Below are 19,771 nucleotides of genomic sequence, written 5' to 3'. Positions count from 1 at the left end.
TGATGAATTATTAAACATCACCATTATTTCATTTACAAGAAGTTAACACAGTTAGAGAATGTAGAAGAATGACTGTTCTGATCATAGTTTCTCTGTTATCTCTCTACCTACGATACAGAAATCATATCTAACAATAAAAATATTCTCAGATTTGGGTCCGAGAGACAAAATCTCATCAAATGGGGGTCCGTGGCCCCAGTGTGGACTAGATTGGGGTCCTTGATATAAAAAAGGTTGAGAATCACTGGTATAAAGGATAAAGAAGCATTAACAATATCAAACTCTGGATTAGAGTTCTTGTGAGTCTGGTTAGAAAGATTTATCGGCCGATATCGTTTATTAAAACGCACAGCAGCAGACAAAGGAACCAACGCACTTCAGCACTAAGACTCCATCAGTGTTTCCCTGATGAAGTCTTGGATGCTGATGAAGACTTTGTGCTGAAACACGTTTGTTTCTTTGTCTGCTGCTGTGCGTTACAATGAATATTTATAATTCATTTGGTAGTGCGGACTTTCCTCTTTTATTGAATCCGTGTGCAGAAGAAGAGCCTGAGGGCAGTTTGGAGTTGAGTGCTTAAGTTCTTTACTCTTCATTCTTAGTTTCTGTAATGTAATGCCTGCCTGGGTGCCGGTCAGGGTGAGTGGAAAGTCCTGGTTCTCGGGCCGGAGTCGGGTCAGGCAGATGAGTGGTCAGACAGACAGACAGACAGACAGACAGACAGACAGACAGACAGACAGATGGATCCAGTAGACGGATAATAAATCTGTGTTTCCTCTCACCTGCATCTTGAGGCGACTCGAGGCTCGGCCGGGGGGGGGGGGGATCGGGGAACTTGAGGCTCGTGGCCTTCAGCTGAACTTGGAAGCGGATCGGCCAGACTGCGGATCGGCCAGACCGCAACTCGTTCTGCGGCTCGCTTATTAATATTCAGCTGCTGCGGAGCGTTCAGATGTGAAGTTAATTCAGACATAATGAGGCTCACCTGAGTCACTGCAGTGCTCCTGCCTGGCTCCGCCCACAGAGACAGCAGGGTCTGACCCGCTCAGGAGCTTCTGTCAGAGTGTGTGTGTGTGTGTGTGTGTGTGTGTTGGTGTGTGACTGTTTGCTCCATGCTGTGTTCAGGTGAGTTAGTCTGCAGTGTTCAGAGCTGCAGAGGGAAATCCAGTGTTTATTGTCTGTTTAAATATAGAGCACATATCAAACCAGATCTGCAACTAACGATTATTTTCACTATTTTTTTTGATTAATCGATCAATGATTTAGTTTATAAAACGTAAAAAATGACAAATGCCCATCACAGTTCCCAGAGTCCAAAGTGATTCTTCAGATTTCTTCCTGACCAGCAGCCAAAAAAACACAAAGTATTAATTTTATGAGATGAAACAGAAAAGCAGCAAATCTTAGTGTTTTTCCAAATGTTCGCTATTTTGACAATTAATGACTAAAACGATTAATCCATTATCAAAACTATAATCGATAAATTGATTGTATCAGGACTATTTCATACACAAATACAGAGATTTACATCTTCCACTCCCACACACACACACACACACACACACACACACACACACACACACACAGAAACAGTGACAATACAAGATGTGATTACAGGCTGTAGAGAAAAGTCATAGAAGTCAAACAGCATGAACCAGCTGATCATCCACAGAGCAGGAAGCAGCAACACTGAGCTGCTGCAGCGCTTTGTGTGGACAGGTGGAGGGTTTGAAGTAAAACTATCATTAGTCTGGTTTCAGTGGAGAGTTTTAGTGTCCCGTGATGGTCTGGATGCTGTTTCAGAGGCTTTTCCACCCGGCAAGAGTAAAATTCTAGGGGAAATTACTGTGAATCTTTGGGCATGAAGATGGTCAAATTTAAAGATTTGAATTAAGAGTTTTAAAGATTGAACATCATTACAAACTAGCAGCTATCGCCTTCAGTCTAAAAAGAACGGTTTCGGCCTTCAAAACCCAGCTATCCAGGGATCCTGCAGGTCTGGAGAGTCTGGAAAATGAAATGGGTGTTTTCCAAGGTCTTGAAAAGTTTGGAAATCACACAAAAAAGGTCTGGAAAAAGTGGAATATTGAAACTGAAACTGTCGGAACGCTAAGCCTCAGAGGGAATTGAACCCCTAACCCGGCCGGTCCCGCCCGTGTGACCGAACCAGACAGCGCTGTTGTGAGCAGCGTGTCCCGTACAAAGGCTTCCTTTGTAGGCAGAGCTGCCCTTTTGTCTGTAGTATTGTGTCGGTGTTTCCAGAGCGTCAGGTGTGTTGGTTCAGAGTTATGAATGGCTTCGCATTCCCAGCATTCCTGCCGCTGCTGCTTCATGACATCACGTCTTCCCGTTCATCCTCCTCGGCCGCCCACGGCGTCACGCTGCTCACACACAAGGCCGCTTGTGTCTGTTCGCCTCACTCCGGGCGTTATTTTGATCAGGAACAGAGAAAAGAAGGAAAACTGTTCACATCCAACTGGAAATCAAAGGAAAAACACCCAGAAACCCTGAAAAACTTGTTTGTCGACAGGTAACCAACCATCGTTTAGAAAACAAGTCTATTCTAAACATCTAGTTGGCTACTAAAATAGTAAAAGTGGCTGGTAAATTATGTCACATTCATTGGATACACTTTTCTATGAGTTGTGAAGACGGACAGCCAACTTGTGCGCTCATGTGCTTTTTGGTCGGAAATAAAACCAAACGTGGAGGTGATGAAGCGTCTGATTTCTGTCTGGTCTCCAAACAAAGAGTTTAAGGGTTGAAATTATGTTAGATGGGTCGCATGCAGCTTAATTTAAGTTGTTTCTTTCTGTCAACAGACAGAGCGATGTTCCTGTCAGCCATGTTGTCTAAGGCAGTGGTTCTCAACCTTTTTCATATCACAGACCCTTAATCCAGTCCACATTAGAGCCACAGACCCCCATTTGATGAGATTTTGTCTCTCAAACTCAAATCTAAGAATATTTTTGTTTGATTTGATTTTGTCCAGAATATCGTGACTATCTGTATTGTAGGTAGAGAGATAACAGAGAAACTATGACCAAAACAGTCATTCTTCTACATTCTCTAATTGTGTTCACTTCTTGTAAATGAAATAACGGTGAAGTTTAAAAATTCATCAATTTGCTGGGGACCCCCTAGAACCCCCTCAAGGACCCCTGGTGGTCCCCGGACCCCATGTTGAGAACCACTGGTCTAAGGCTGCTGCGTCACAACTTGACCATTTCATTAACTTGGAATCCTGATTTCCTTGACTTAGGTGATCATATATCCCATAATCCCAACAACACATGAATGCACAAATAGTCTACTCTTCAGGCAACCAACCATCATTTGAAGGTCCTTTCCTGTTCTGAACATGTGGGCTAAGCTGACAGTAGCTGGTGGATTTTGGCTGAATCAGCCACTGTGGCCTGTAGACAGGACAGTTAGTGTTCTGCCCTGTTGTGTTTTATGGCTGCTGTGTTACTGGTGAAAAGGACTGAGATGTGTATCTGTTGTTTTACCCTGTTAATTCACAACAAAACCCCAGCTTCTTCCTCTTTTATTTCACAGAAAGCACACTACACTATAGCTGGGTCGGTGATTACTGTGCATCTCAGTATGAAATTGGTCCTAACTGCCTGGAGATTATACGACAGACACTAATTTGCTCCTTCTTAACTCTCTTTTATTCTTCTGAGTAATGAGTATTCCTAACTTATTAAAGGGCCTTTAGCTTGGCAGGAGTTTCGCAGTGCTGCAGAAGTCTTCTCAGCCCGCAGGACCGAGTGCCAGCAGAAGAAAAGATTGATGGATCAATTTCTCAGACTTGTGTTCACCACTGAGAGTCGGGATATGACACTCGATAACGAACTCTCAGGTTCTTCTCAGAGCTCTGAGTGTTTCTGCTCTCACACATATTTTTAGCTCAATTCCCAGGAGGAACTCTGGGAAGCTTGATAACTACAGACCATGATATGACTCATTTTCGCCCAGATTCCTGGTCGGGGACGCTCTGATCCCAGCCAGAAAATTACTGTGAAGCCTCTGGAAACAGACACTTTATTAGCAAAGTGCAATGAGTGTCCAGGAGTTAGTCTTGGTGGCTTGGTGCAGAGACACATTAACTGACATAACAGTACAGCACATACTGACATGGTACAGGACAACAGACCTGTAACAAAACTATAGACAATAGACTCTACATATCAGTCTACATATAGACAGTAAATGATACATCATTCGTCACAAAAATACATTCACCCAGGCAGGATACTAATGTAATCCTCCAGTCTCTCCAGTGGCTGGTATATCCTGGTTTAAAAAAAAACGAGGCTAATTCTGTGTTTCAGCTCACTGTTCCACAGAATCCTCGAACAGAACAAGGATACGTTCAAGTTGAAGTTTGTTAAATTTCTACAGCTCTTTATCACAGCCGGTCTCAAAGGACTTTACAGAGTATGAGCCTAACTAGAGCTAACTGATCAACAATCAACCGTAGAACAGAATGATATAGAACAAACATCAGGAAGAGCAAGACACACAAAAACAGATTTTATCAAGACATAACAGCCTAACCTACCAGCACCACCAGCCTTAGACCCACAATGCATCCAAGGAAAAACTTCCAAGAAAACCTCGATAAATCCCAAAATCCGCCATCCACTTTCTCTATTTTAGCAGCTAACTAGATGTTTTGAATACAACAGGACTCTGCATGATGGTTGGTTACATGAAGAGGAGACTAACTTACCAGACTATTTTACCATTCACTATTTTCTCTGAAATTAAATAAGAGGAAACTAGGGAGGTAAACATCTCCTTCCACTTCACCAATAATAAATTAGCCATAAAACACAACAGAGCAGGTAAACTAAATCAAACAAAAGTCCAAGGCACAATTCATGTTCAAAACAATTTTTTGAACACGTATTGTTTTCCCTGATGAAGGCCAATGCCGAAACACGTAGGAGTGTTGTGTTTTTAAATATCCCTAGATGAGCCCATAAAATAAAGGCTTTTTAAAGTTTTTCAAAGAAGAGTGCCTTGGACTTTTGTTCCATTCAGTTGCATGCTCCAAACCAAAGACACATTGCACCATTTTTGTAGCGCTGTCTGTTTTTAAGCTTTGTTCCAGGGCAGGAAATGTTATTTTCTATAGGCCACAGTGGCCTTTTCATCCAAAATCCACCATCCACTTTCATTGTAGCCCGAAAAATCCAGAATGGAGCAGGACTCCAGATGACGGTTGGTTACCTGAAGAGTCGACTAACCTGTCAGACACAGACTAATGTTTGCCAGTATTTGCTTGGTATCGGGTGGTTTCCCTCCCAGTGTTCAGTCTCTGTGTTTCGTCTCCAGTCGGCAGCGTAGCCGTCGTCCCTGCAGGGAGTCGGTATCTAGCCCAGTATGTCAAGGTCACACCTCCAGCTCCTGGTAAATCTAGTGAAACAATTGATTAAGCTGAGCCATGGCCAGGCCTTCCTGAAATCAATATCTTGTTAGCAGATAACAGCAGGAGTTGGAATGTGAAGTCCGTCAGAGACCTGATGCTGCCGAGTACTGTATGGTGAGGGAAGATGGTTGTTGGTTCCATTCCCACTGTAGCTCAACAGGTAGAGCAAGGCACCAACCCCCAAACTCCACTGCAGCCAACAGCTCTAAAGAGAAGTCAGTGAAAGGTGACCCACTGTCACGTTGCATTGGCGTTTCATTGGCTTTGCATTGTTGTTTCATTGGCTTTGCGTTGTTTCATTGGCTTTGCGTTGTTTCATTGGCTTTGCGTTGTTTCATTGGCTTTGCGTTGTTTCATTGGCTTTACGTTGTTTCATTGGCTTTGTGTTGTTTCATTGGCTTTGCGTTGTTTCATTGGCTTTGCGTTGGCGTTTCGTTGGCTTTGCGTTGTTTCATTGGCTTTGCGTTGTTTCATTGGCATTTCGTTGGCTTTGCGTTGTTTCATTGGCTTTGTGTTGCCATTTCGTTGGCTTTGCGTTGGTTTTGCTTTGGCGTTGCGTTAGATTTTTGTTGCATTGGCTTTTTGTTGGCTTTGTGTTGCTTGGTGTTGTATTGGTGCTGTGTTGGTGTTTTGGTTTTCACTGGTATCGTAAGAACAACACATTGACACCACACTGACGTAACGAGACACGTTTTGTGGAATTTTGGGAAACGCCAATAGTGGAGTTTGGGAAACACTGCCAGTGTTAGTGGTTCCATTCCCACCAGGTTTACTCATGCTTTATGAGCTGCCATGGTGCTGTAAGGCTCTTTGGATAAAATCATCCACCAAATGGCAGATGGGGCATTCTAGTTAAAACCTACAGCCTGTCTGTTGTTAATCTCACCTGCCTCATCTGTGGTGATGAAGGCTCCAGTACATCAGGACCGGACCTTTGACGGTTTGGACAAACCAGACATGACACTCAAGAGCCCGAGTGTCATGAAGCTCCCTGAACACATGAACCACTGCATCAACTTAATATTCAAGTCAGAAAAGAAAAACACCACAGTTGCAGCTCCATGTTTTTCAGGGCCAGCAGGTCAGCATACTGAGCCGGTGGTATGGGATATATATTTAGTTGGGAGTCCTTAATAATTCATCGTAGGTGCTTCCTTGGGCTGGTACTGAAACTTAGCCTGCAGTGTTTCCTCTGTATTCATTTAGCAGTGGTGCACCACCACAGCAAGGAAATTACCCCCACTGCTAGAGAAAATGTGAAATTAAAATGTATTATTTATTATGATTAAAATAAATTTTTAGCACTACAAACTCAACATGAAACATAACGTAGACTCAAACAGCAACAGATATGGGCCAAATCTGTTCTCTGGTGGTCCAGCACTCTTTAAGAGGAAAGTGATGTTCGGTTTGTGCGGTTTTTGTGTTAGTAGTGTTTGTTTTTGGCGCAGTAGCGGCAGCGTGTCTTTGTCAGCTCACACCTGAGGAAAACCTTTGTCGAAACTTTGGATGTTAAGGTTATTGTGCCGGCTCAAAGTGGTAATCTCTAAAATCTGTGTTTTTTTTGGATTGTGGCGACATCTTTGGTGCTAAGCGCTCATTGCTGTGGTGTTTTTGTCTTTTTCCTTGGATTTCCTGTTGATGCAGATGGAGTTTCTCTTTTCTTTGTCTGTTCAGCCATGGTGGCTGTCGCTGCTCATGCTAACTACCCAGTTCTTCTTCTTCTGTTGATTCCAAATAAACCGGAAATGTTTGCGGCAGAGGATTTTTCCCAGGAAAGAGCTGCCAGACACCGGCTGTTTAGAACAGACAATGGAGAAGATTTATGAACTGGATCACTGTTGTATTGTGTTAGAGCGATCCAGTAGAGAGGAGCAAAATGGACATTTATTCATATGAAAATGTCATCGATTGTTACTTTAACTGTACTAATATGAAGGTGTATTTCTGGCATTATTTATTGTGTGTGTTTCCCCATTGGGAGAATCTGTTACAGCTGCTGGTTTGGGAATAAACTGCAACCATACAGACACACTGAGTGTGTTTCCTCATAATATTGTCCTCGTTTGTGATTCAGCCATACAGCGATTCAAGGTACCAGGACTAGTGCTGTGGCTTCTCTCTCTTATCTCTCTCACACACTCACACACACACACACACACACACACACATACACACACACACACACACACACACACACACACACACACAGTTAGACATGCTTAATAGCCGAAGCCCCCAGAGTTGTGTCCCACATCAGTCGGCTGAAGGGAAACTTATTTAGTAATTATCCTCCAAGCGCAGCACTAAATGCGTCCTGTAGCTCCGGAGGAGGACTGCATCTCAGCTGCAGCAGCCTGGCAGACGATACGAGAGGGAGAGAGAGAGAGAGAGGGAGAGAGAGGGGGAGAGCGAGAGAGCGACTGCAGAGAGAGAGGAAAAGACAGAGGAGAGAAGGAAGACGCAAGAGAGGAGAGGAAGGAGAACAGAGTGCAGTTACAGCAATTGATTTAATAAATGCGGTAAAACCTCCTCAGCCGGCGAGCTGAAACGGAGAGAGAGACGCTGATAAAGTAAAGGTTAGAATTACTGCCGAGTAGAGAGAGAGAGAGAGGCAGGGAGGAAGAGAGAGAGAGAGAGAGAGAAAAGGGCAAAAAGGAGGAGAGGATGGGAGAGGAGGGACTGTGAGGAGGAGGAGGAAGAGGAGGAGGAGGAGGATGGATGCGGTGCTGAGGGAGAGCTAGGTTTCGGATGCCAGGCGAAGGCATGTCCACGGGACGAAGGAGACGGACGTGTACAGGGGAACCGCTTAACCTCATTGGCCGACCGTGCTGGACAGTCCCCGGTTTAGCCAATCACGTCTGACTGTGTGTGTCCTCTCCTCAGATGATGGGGAACAGCTGTGATCGAGGTACTGGCTCTCTCTCTCTCTCTCTCTCTCTCTCTCTGATCATCTCTTCCTCACTCCGTCTGTCCTGTCTGGTTTCTGTGTGATCCCATGCTTTCGACGGCATGTTGTCTGAACTTTGTGTGTGTGTGTGTGTGTGTGTGTGTGTGTGTGTGTGTGTGTGTGTGTGTGTGTGTGTGTGGGCTGCCGCTGGTCTCGGGCTCCTGTCGTCCCTCTGTATGTGGCGATGAACGCTCATTTCCTGTGTCATACAAACACCGCCGTCGTGTTTGGTGCCATCGCTGCTTCCTCCTCGTCCTCCTCGTCCTCCTCGTCCTCCGCTGTCCGGCGGGTCGTTCCGCTCTCTGACCCGAGCGGCGGGACGTGCATGAAGTTTCCGGCTTGTTTCTGCTGCATGCAGCGCAGCGCCGCGTCTCTCCGGCCTGCAGGAGCCGGCAGGACAGCAGCTGGGAACTTGATATAGCACTTTGCAAAGTAGCTTCTTTTTTTTTTTTTTTTTTCCTTCCCTCCCTTCCCTCCCTTCCCTCCCTCCACCGATAAATGCTGACTGCCGCATGCTCCGTTTCGCTCTGTGCCCCTCAGTTACAATGTGATGAATGTATTATTGTTGTATAATATAAGGCAGGGCTTCTCAATGTTTTCATGTCACAGACCCCCGAAAAAACCCCAGAAAAACCCCCACATTCATCCCCACAGACCCCCGTTTGACCAGGTTTAAACCCAGGGATTCATATGGGGAGATCTGACTTGTTGGTTCAGTGTTGTAAACATGGTGAGAGTGAAGCCTAGGGTTAGAATAGGCACTCATACATTCTCTAATTTGGATAATTTCTTCTGTATTAAGTTATAGTGAAATCTGGGTGATCTGGTTGAAATCAGTATCACGATAATTGTTTTTTTTTTCCGATATCTATATATTCTGCGATATGGCTCATGTATGCAAAATCACGTTAGATAATTAAATTATTGTTCCTTCCCATTGAACCGAACAGTAATGTTAGGTGTGATGTCAAACGCAACTGAAATTTTCGTATATTATATTCCTTTTTATATTCCATTTTTAAATAAAATTGGTTTGTTATTGTCAGTTCAGACAGCATATCATCACCATATGATTCCACTGAAAGACATTAAACGATGATATTGAATTATCACCCAGCGCCAAGTGAACTCAAACCGTTCCTCATGTTGCCTTTGGAACCCGCTGAAGAACCCCTGGAACCTGCTGAAGAACCCCTGGACCCCTCAAGAGGTCCCGCACGGCGCTGTAGAGCCACTGCTGCAGGTGAAGAACTAGCATGAACCACAGTCTGGGAACAGGACCGTCCCGACACTCAGCATGTGAACGGACCGGCCGACGGTCGAGCTCCGAACCTCCAGAGACGACCTCAGACTGGACGGCTCTTCAGTTAGCTCCGGGGAAATAAGGGAACTAAATATAGAATCAAATCAATACGGCTGGATGTGAGCCAGGGAGCTGGATGTGACGGACGGGTCGGGCGGTTTTCTCTGCTCCTGCTTCCCGTTCTGCTCCTCAGTCTGTTTGGACGGTCGGTCCAGAACGGGACGCAGGAGCAGCCGCTGCTCACTGGACACGGAGCAAACCTTTCATCTAATACATCATCTTAGTCATTGATTCAACGTTTTATTGATGCTTCTGCAAAGCAAATAGGGTACCACAAACAATATTGGAGAGGTACACACCACCAAAGGATTTTAGGAATAATAACACAATAACCCAATGAAACACCCCCCCCAACTGTCTACCGCCCCCCCCCCCCAAAGAGAAAAAAAAACCAACCCAACTGACCATTAACACTGTAGAACTGGCTAATCACCAGAATTTACACACATCCATACATTACATCCATATGTGATCATGAAAGATAGTCGGCTTAATCTGGTGGGGTTACAGACAAGTTCTGAAAATATGTCAAAAACAGTTTCCACCTCTGATAGAATGAGTCTGTTGGGTGAACTTGATTTTCTGCAACTGGAGGAAAAACAAAAAAAATCATTGATTTTTAGCTCATTGATACACCAAATTTATCATCTATTTTGTAGTTTTGCCAGCCTGTCATGTTGTCAGCCATGTTGACTTTTACAACTTTGGCTGTCTTCTCTTACAAATGACCAGAAATGGAAAGGAATATTAACTGCAATGTGCACAGGCATTAAGAGAGACTGTAGCATTAGCTTCACCCTGCTGGGCCCTGGACGGCCTGTGAGCCTCTGGGCTGATGATGGAAATCTAAAGCTATCTAACTGCTAACTTGGCACAAATGAATATGACTGTAACCAGAGCGTTCTCCAGCGGACAGTACAGCTAAACACTCCACACAGCTCCACAACCAGACACTTTGTCAGGAACTCATTCCTCAGAAATGTCTTCACTACTTTTTTAATTCATTTTGTGTTAAAGGAATAGTTCACCCAAAAATGAAAATCCTGTCCTCATCTCCTCCCCCTCATGCCAGTTGAAACACAGGTGAAGTTTGTCCATATAACACACAGGGAGGCTGCAGCACAACTCCATAGCAGCCTTCTCCAAAACAACTGAAGTCAGTGGGGACCAGTTCTTCAGAGTTCCAAAAAGACCTACAGTATATTTACACCATCATTTAGTGCAAATCTTAACTACAGCTGATTGATTTGCAACAAATAATGGTGTATAGGTCTTTCTATTCACAGTGTGACTGTTTTGGAGCTCTAAAGAACAGGTCCCCATTGACTTCAGTTGTTTTGGAGAAGGCTGCTACCAAGTTGTGCTACAGCCTCCCTGTGTGTTATATGGACTAACAAACTTCACCTGAGTTTCATTTGGCATGAGGGTGAGGAGACATTTTTGGGTGAACTATTCCTTTAATTACCTGTTGAAAAAAAAACATAGCAATGACAGCTTTGTGAGGCTCAAAGTAGAGAGAGACAGGAAAGCTGGGGAGAGAAGGGGGGATGACATGTGACACATCATCCCCCGTCCCGTCTACATGGTACGAACCTCAGACCACCGAGCCACCGGGACGCACCCATTTTGCACACAGAAAATACCTTGGCTTTCTAACAAACAAACAAAAATAAACCCTCAGGATCCCAGCAGACCGTCCTGTGTGATGACGTTCATGCTTTCTCTTCATGATCCTCTGTTGATTGCTAGAGGAGGAATCGTCTTCTCTTTCACCCCCCCCTCCACAGCGAGGTCAGAGGTCAGGGCCTGGAGCCGGTAGGGACTCGGCGTCTGGCTCAAGGACACGTCAGCCGGCGGACGGGACGGTGCTGATCCGGGGGTTTGAACCCGGCTCTCCCCGCTTGCCCTTGACACACATAGCTGCAACTTTCCAGCCGGGCGGCAGTTTGTCAGAACGAGGCAAAAATAACTCGGCGGGGAGAGAACCACTTCCGCTGTTATATCTCTTTAATTTAACCTCGCTGGAGAAGATCTGTGTTGGACTGAACCTGCTTTCTGTTCCTCCACATAACCCAGATTTCTTTTATAATGCATTCTGTGCAGAGCTGGAAGAATAGTTTGGTGAAATGTGACGTAGGAACATCAGCAAGGCTTATTTTAATGTGCTTCTTGTAGTCTAGGAAGATTTAAAATGGTTCGGTCTTCAATCTTCACTTGACAAATAGCAGTTTTTTTCTTGCAGCTGTAGGACACCACCAAAAAAGGAGAAATTATCTATTATTAGCTATTATTTATTATTAGCAAGGGTTCTAACAGTCAAAACGTATTTATCTGAAGTCCAGGCTTGTCGTTGGGTTTGGGGAAACGTTTCCTCGATCAAAACCCTGAATTCAGCCCTGTCTGTTATTTGAGTAGCAGCCTCCTGGCGGTCTGTGCTCTCATCTCATTGGTCGTTGGAGTCGCCGTCTCCGTCGGGGGCGTTTAAGGTGACGCAGTGGCTGGCTGGGTGGGTGGAGCTGGGTGGGTGGAGCTGGGTGGGTGGAGCTGGGTGGAGCTCACGACCTGCCCGCTCTGAATCTGCAGCAAAAACCGTCCAGCAACCAAAACAGAAAGCCACGACCTGAACAACAAGCCTTCTGTGGTTCAAATAGTCAAATACCAACATGCAGAGTCCAGGAATATTTCTTTATCTCTTCAGTTCTTAAGATGCATGTTTTTATCCTCAAGAGCTCATAAGAAAAACATCTAGACTTTCACGATTGATGTTGCTGTTCTGTTGGAGTGTGCAACACGGAAAATCAGACATACGTTCTTAGAAAGGGAAACGTTCTTGACTTAACTAGACGAACTCAAGTGTAGCAGTTGGTTTGTTTTAATGCACTCCATTACAGCAGTAGACTCCACCCTTGCTGGGTACGGGGGCGCCATCAAACGAGCGCACCCTCTGTCCTCCGTCCAGCCGTCCTGCACCGCCTCCATCATGCCTCCATCACGTCTAAATGTCATCGCCATGTCCGCCATCCGTCTGGTGCTGAAGGCAGTGAGGCTGAGGATGATGATGATGATGAGGCGGGTCTGTCTTATCTAACATATCTCTCTCTCTCTCTTTCTCTCTCTCTCTCTCTCTCTCTCTCCCTCAGAAGTGTCTTCGGAGCGCTCTCCGAGGAGGCGGAGCATCTCGGGTCTGGGCAGTTCGGAGAAGAGCGTCGCTGTTGACAATCCCAACTCGTCGCCTTTCAAAGTGCCGGTGAGTCACAGACGAGGAGCAGGACAGCAAACCTTTCTGTATCTAACAGAGCAGACACTTCTACCCTAAGGTCCCTCATGTGGCTCCATCATTCAACACACGTTTCATGCTAAAGCTTTGTAAACCCACAGAACTGTATTTTACATTCTAGTCCAGATCCCAAGGGAAACGTGTAGAAAATGATGCACAAACATCAGGAGTTTTTTTCCATTTGCTTTGATGTTGCAGCCATAAAAATGGATGGATGTGACATGGCTGTACAGTATGGGGAACATGTGTTTTCTAACTTTGAAGCTAAGAGGAAATTTAAAGGATAACGCTGGTGTTTTTTAATGTATTTCTTACCGTCAACAAATGCGTTTGCTCTCCTCCCGTTACTTTCTGACTTCCCACGTTCCGTTTTTAGCCTTCAACCCTGAAGTCATTGGCTCCAATTTTAAGATAAAAACCTTGAAATTCAGCTCACAAAGACATAGTTTACATTTTAAAAATCGCTAACTGTTACCATGAAAAGTCAGACTGTTGTAGTTATTACCAAATCAAATTCAAACGGGAACAAATTCTTCATTACGCCGGGGGACTATTTTCTGTGCTACGGAACTACTTTCCTGAGATCGCAAACGTGTTTACAGTCGGCTTATTAAGTCGTTTGAGGAAAAAGTGGTCCGGCCCGGTGCATGGTGATGATGAAATATGCTGCAGAGCAGCAGCATGGCTCTGTGACGGGTTTTTAATCGTTTTTTAATACAATGGAGTTCTATGGCTGCTGGGACATGGCTGCACTGGGACCCGGATACATGGACCAGACTTGTTAGCAAAACAAAATCATTACTGATTTTGTTATTTTCATAGGATTTGTTGACGGTAAGAGATGCATTAAAGACACCAGCCTGATCCTTTAAGGGGAAACTCAAACAAGCTCGATGGGTTAAATGTTTTGTTCATTTGACTGCAGGTATCACACCGAAGTAGTTTTTACTTTTTTGATGAAACGGAAACAAAATAAAAGCTTACCATATTATCTCACCAAAAGAACAACATTTTTTTAAGATTTTTTTTTTGGGGCATGTTTGCCTTTATTAGATAGTTCAAAGTTTCAAAGAGACAGGAAAGACTGGGAGTGAAAGAGGGATGAAATGAGACAGAGGTCCTGGGTCGGACTCGAACCCTTGCAAACTGAAACAGAAAAGAAGAACAATACAGCAAATGAAAATCAGCTGTGCAGGAGAGATTAAAAAAACCAGGGGGCTAATGGTGCATCCTAAATAACGAATATATACAATATTAGTAACAAAGACATTACATTATAAATATAACATTATGAAATAAATGCCAGTAAATAAAACAAAGACATAATAGATAAAATAAAAATTCAAACAGAGCAAACTAAAGCCTTCAGATAGTTTTGCAGTTTCCTGTTCATCCTCAAACCTCCTTCTGGAAGAAAGATGCTCTAGTTCATCTCGGGCATGGAAAGTCTGTCGGATGTGATGTTTTCATGATCTGGAGATTTATATCGAGAAAACATAAATCAATAGTCAAAGCCTCTTTCATGTGTCTTGATAGCCGAGTTATATTTAGCTTGTTCAGGTCAGACAGAGGCTGATGAAGCTCATCTCCTCTGCTGCTGTCGCTCGTCTGCCACAAAGAAGAGAGAACGCTGACTCTCTTCTGAAGTGATGTGATGGATTCAGCAGGTTTAGGGTTCATCCACACTGCTGACCGTCCAGCAGGACAGGACAGGACAGGACAGGACAGGACAGGACAGGACAGGACAGGACAGGTCAGGTCAGGTCAGGACAGGTCAGGTCAGGTCAGTTCAGTTCAGTTCAGTTTATTCACAAATCAGTTAAAATACAAGTACAACCGTATGAGACATAATGGAGATATGTGAAATGGGACACCCTGATAAGCTATCTGAAGCTAGAGAATAGGGGCCCAGACACTAAGCAGATAGTATTTAAAATATATGTTTACTAACACGTCTAGATTTGAAAAAGTGCATGTATTATACAGTAACATTTACAACCTACAAAACACCTAAGACCCTAAAAGGTACTAAATGGTCCTAGGACCTAGGACATCTGACTCCTCTGGTTTGAAGTCGCTGTTTATTTTATTTATTTTATTTATTTATACAGTTTAAAGTTACAGGGACAGTGCACATTAATAGACATTTCTGTAAATGTGCCAGTTTAGCCATCTTGGCTAATTTTCAGCTGCAGTCCCTGGGCAGGTGTGATGACAGCTACAAAAGACACATACAATACATTAAATCAGGGACAGCAATACTGTACATATAGCAGAGCACACTTCATAAGAACACATAAAATACTTTACAATAAGGACAACAATACATAAAACAAAGCACGCTTCAGCATGCTGTTAGTGATCGGCATCTGGAAAACTGTAAAAGAAGAAAGAAGGAAACTGAAACTGTAATTTAGCAGAACTGATCTGGAAAAGACAAAATAATGAGGCTGTAAGTCTTGAAAACAATGTGTTGATAGTTTGTTGTGCTCTATTTAGTTTGTAGTAAGTGTTTCTCTTACTGCATATTATTATTTGTTAGGGGTCAAAACAAATCTGATTCCACTTCCTGTAACTTCAGCAAACATGATGGACTGGTCTGTCTCTTCTTCTGTGGTGTTCATACCAGTTAAGAATACATGAAGAAATAGCTGCATATGAGCATCAGTCCAGACTTCATTTTGTTCTGCAAAAAAAACAAGAAAAAAAACAGTCGCACAATCTTCTCTTTTGTTTTTGTTCTTATTAATTTACATAGACTTTCCACGCATGAGGAACCACGTGTCCGTCTCCTTCTACCCATAATCCCTTGCGTTTCGGGGCGGTTTCCTGTAGTCGGTTGGATTAACGAACCGCACCGCAGTTCTCTTGTTAGAGGACTGAGACTCTCGCTGCCACCAGAGGTCAAAGGTCCTTGTTCTCACCTGGAGAAACACGCTGAACTAAAGGAGGAGAATAAACCGACCTGAACATGCTGGATAAAGAAGATAAGATAAGATAAGATAAGATAAGAGAGTACTTTATTGATCCCATTGGGGAAATTCAGGTGTCACAGCAGCAACTGGCGGACAATAACAAGGAAGTCAAGTGTGTGTCAAGTACAGTATGTAATAGAAAGTAATAGAAACTGAGTTGTTGGTACAAAGCAACATGGAGACACTCATCAGTGGATCCACAGGATGGATCCTCTGCTCCTCCGCCTGCAACACCAAAACTAACTGTGTTCCCAAACCCATTAAGACCCAATCATGGTGATCAATAGTTGTGATCACATGGTCCTGGCGGCTCAGTGGTTTAAGGCTCGGACCATGGAACCACAACGTCCCGGGTTTGAGTCACTCTCTCTCCACACTGATCGAAGTGTTAAGGCAAAAATAACAAAACTCTCATTTTAACCATAACTATAAATGTTAAGGCATTTTAGCTGCAAGATTATGTTTTTTGTTTTGTTTTTTTGGATGGATGGATTATGATTTTGTTTTTCTCTCTAGTCTGAAGCGGTCCCTCCCTTCAGCGTCAGTGTCTCTGTGACGAGGCTGGCAGGCTGGAGAGCTGCAAGTCAGGCTAAATATTTATTCTGATGCATTAATGGGAGCCAATGAGCCTAAAGGGAGTGTGGGAGGGGGGAGGGGGGGCACAGAGAGAGAGAGAGAGATGCGTTTGAGGATATTAATATCTCAGGAAATGAGGCCGTTCTCTTCCCTGCCTGCTTTTATTTGACCAAGGATCTGATACCTGGAGAAAAGGGACAGGAACAGAGTTTGAGTTGATGACTGATGGCTGCTGGGAATCTGCTGAGTCAGCTGAACTCTGAACACACTTCACACTGAATGGGTCTGCTGAGTGTGTGTGTGTGTGTGGTCACAGGTGATCTCAGCAGGGTTCCTACGCAGGTCTGGAAAGTCTGGAAAAGTATTAAAAATGAATTTGATCATTTCCAGGTCTTGAATAGTTTGGGAATTTGAAAAAAAATGTCTGGAAAAGTATGGAAAATGTTGCGGTTCAGGTCCGATACACACATGATTCTAGCTTTTATGTTGTTGTAGAGCCACTTTGAGTCCACAGTTTGTGTTGATGTGAAGAATAATGTTCAGATAGAGGGACGCTCTTATTACCCAGCCGCTGTCAGCATGCATTATATCAAATACCCACCAAAATCAAATCCGGTCAAGAACATAGGGTCTGGGAAAAATATGGAATTTTAAAATGGAAACCGTGTAGGAACCCTGCCAATCATCTCACATATTCTGATATTTGTCTCTGTGAAGAACAATCTTCATCTATACAGTGATATGACCTAGTTAGCAGGGGCAAGATGTCTGTCTGCGTAAATCATATTGAACACCAGACAAAACCTTCAAAACAAATCAAGGTCTGGAAAAATGGATGAAACTCAGAGTGATGAAGCGTGTCAGCAGTGTGTTCTGCTGTTTTAAAATCATCAATAACAAGTAAACAAATGTTGTTTACTCCGCTGATTTCCTCATGCTGGACAACAAGACCAGGATCAGACCGATATCTGGTCTGATGTCGTCCTTTTATTAACTCTGGATCTGGTCCAGTCTGACATGATGGACATGATGCAGTTTGATTGATTCCATAGTTATTGTAGAATTGATCAATATTGCACTGGATGTCTATGGGAAGACCTCAAAACATTTTGATCAGATTCCACACAAATATGAAAGAATATGTTGCTGTTAGTATTATTATTATTAGTCTGGTTTCAGTCAGAGTTTTAGTTTCCCATGATGGTTTCAGAGGCTTTTCCACCCTGACAAGAAGAAACTTTTGGGGGAAAACACCAAATACTTTGAGGTTTTTGGCATCAAAATGTCTTTAGCATAAAATGTTCCAGTTTAAAGATATTGAATTCAGTCTGTGAATATGAGCATCAGCCTTCAGAAACCCATATCAGTCAAAACAAAGTTTCAATGGAGGTCCGTGTCTGGACTGTGAAGCTGGTATCATCACCTCTTCCTCCTCTTCTTTTTCCTCTTCCCCCTCCCGCCCTCCTCCTCTTCCTCCTCCTCCTCCTCCTCCTCCTCCTCCACCTCCTCCTTCTCTTGTTTCTCCTCCTCCTTTTGTTTCTCCTCCTCCTTTTCCTCCTCCCCCCCTCCTCCTCTCACCAAGGTGAACCAGAAAGACGACGAGCTGACAGACTTCCTGTTTCCCCTCCTGTCATCCTCTCTGTCTGACGTGTGACTATCCACCTCTCTCTCTCTGTCTCTCTCTCCCTCTCCCTCTCCCCTCTCTCCCTCTCTCTCTCTCTCCCCCTCCTCTCTCTCTCTCTCTCTCTCTCTCTCTCTCTCTCTCTCTCTCTCTGTATGCCTCATCCGTCTCCCTCTGTCCTTGTTTTGCCCAGTGGACCATCAACACCAGGACCCCCCCTAACCCCCCCTCCCCTGTTTTTCCATCTGCATATTTTACACAGTAGTGATGCGTGGGTCAGGTTTTGTTTTTTTTTCTTCCGACCTGCAACCGCCCGATCCGACACATAAACTCATCTGAACATCGACCCATTTTTCTGTGCATAAAACAACGACCTGAAACCAATCTGCCAACCTGGAAAAAAAAAAAAAAAAAAAAAGATATTCAGGCAGCCAGGTCATTTTCCAAAGACTCTCGCCTTGTCAAACGAGACAAGTCAAACTGTCAAATCGTCAAACTTCAAAAAGAAATAACTGTACTGTTAAAATTAATTCTTCAGAAAAAGAAAACATTGTGTTGTTGCCTATTTTTAGACGCGCATTAAGCAACGGTCATTCAACTAAAACACAAGAAATGTAGTCTATAATTACATTGTGTGTTTGACCCGTTCTCAGTACCTGCCTTTCATCAGTTATTTTGAACGGCTCGGTGTCAGGATGTGCCTTGAGTTTTGGAGGCAGTGCATTTTTTTTTTGTTGATAAAGAAATGATGTGATAAATAGTGATGGAAATGCATTTGACTAATAAATAATGACAGACTTGGCACCTTCAGCCTCTCACCGCCTGTTTTGTAAAACACTTTGGTCCAGACTAGTTTTTGTGTTTTCTCCTCAGCTCTTCTGTCTTTCCCTTCTCTTCTCTAACACCATGATCATTCTGGGGTCACAGGAGTATTTGCTCCATCTACTGTGCTGTGACCTCTGACCCTTGACCTCCTGACTGTTGTTTACTTGTGATGTTGGTGATCTAGGCGCTGTGTCTCACTGTCCGTCTCTCCCTGTCTTCCCTCTCAGGGGTTTTTCAGCAAGCGTCTGAAAGGCTCCATCAAGCGGACGAAGAGTCAGACCAAACTGGACAGAAACACCAGCTTCAGACTGCCATCGCTCCGGCCTGCAGAGCCTGACAGGTAACAGCCTGACACACCAACACAGACACAGACACCAACACCAACACAGACACCAACACAGACACCAACACAGACACAGACACAGACACCAACACCAACATCTGCCAGCAGCGCTTAGCTTCTCACTGGAGTTCTATACATGGGTTTTAACAGGTTTAAACAGCCATGGCAACTTTACATTCAAGGAAGAAAAACACAATAGAGTGATGTAGTTTGATAGTGTTCAGTATAAAGGAAGTGATGTAGTTTGATAGTGTTCAGTACAGAGGAAGTGATGTAGTTTGATAGTGTTCAGTATAAAACTGATATAGTTTGATAGTGTTCAGAACAGAGGAAGTGATGTAGTTTGATAGTGTTCAGTACAGAGGAAGTGATGTAGTTTGATAGTGTTCAGTATAGAATAG

At 43.9% G+C, this 19,771-nt stretch overlaps 1 protein-coding gene across 1 annotated transcript in view; it reads left to right on the top strand.

The window, feature by feature from the left end:
- Nucleotides 1–19,367, top strand: part of LOC139655513 (ras GTPase-activating protein nGAP-like) — a gene marked incomplete at its 3' end in the record, with an annotated part of 35,475 nt that extends 16,108 nt beyond the window's left edge. The window contains exons 3-4 of the mRNA XM_071532948.1: nt 12,894–13,000; nt 19,255–19,367. Of these exons, the coding sequence (XP_071389049.1) occupies nt 12,894–13,000; nt 19,255–19,367 (220 nt within the window). The remainder of the gene's footprint in view (nt 1–12,893; nt 13,001–19,254) is intronic.
- Nucleotides 19,368–19,771: the final 404 nt, after the last annotated feature.

Source organism: Centroberyx affinis, unplaced genomic scaffold (genome assembly GCF_046629955.1).
Source record: "Centroberyx affinis isolate AG114_WGS23_722 - 3 ecotype Tasmania unplaced genomic scaffold, CSIRO-AGI_Caff_v1 ptg002291l_1, whole genome shotgun sequence".
Lineage (NCBI taxonomy): Eukaryota > Metazoa > Chordata > Actinopteri > Beryciformes > Berycidae > Centroberyx > Centroberyx affinis.
The sequence above is the reverse complement of the archived record's forward strand: the minus strand, read 5'-3'. Positions and strand labels throughout refer to the sequence as shown.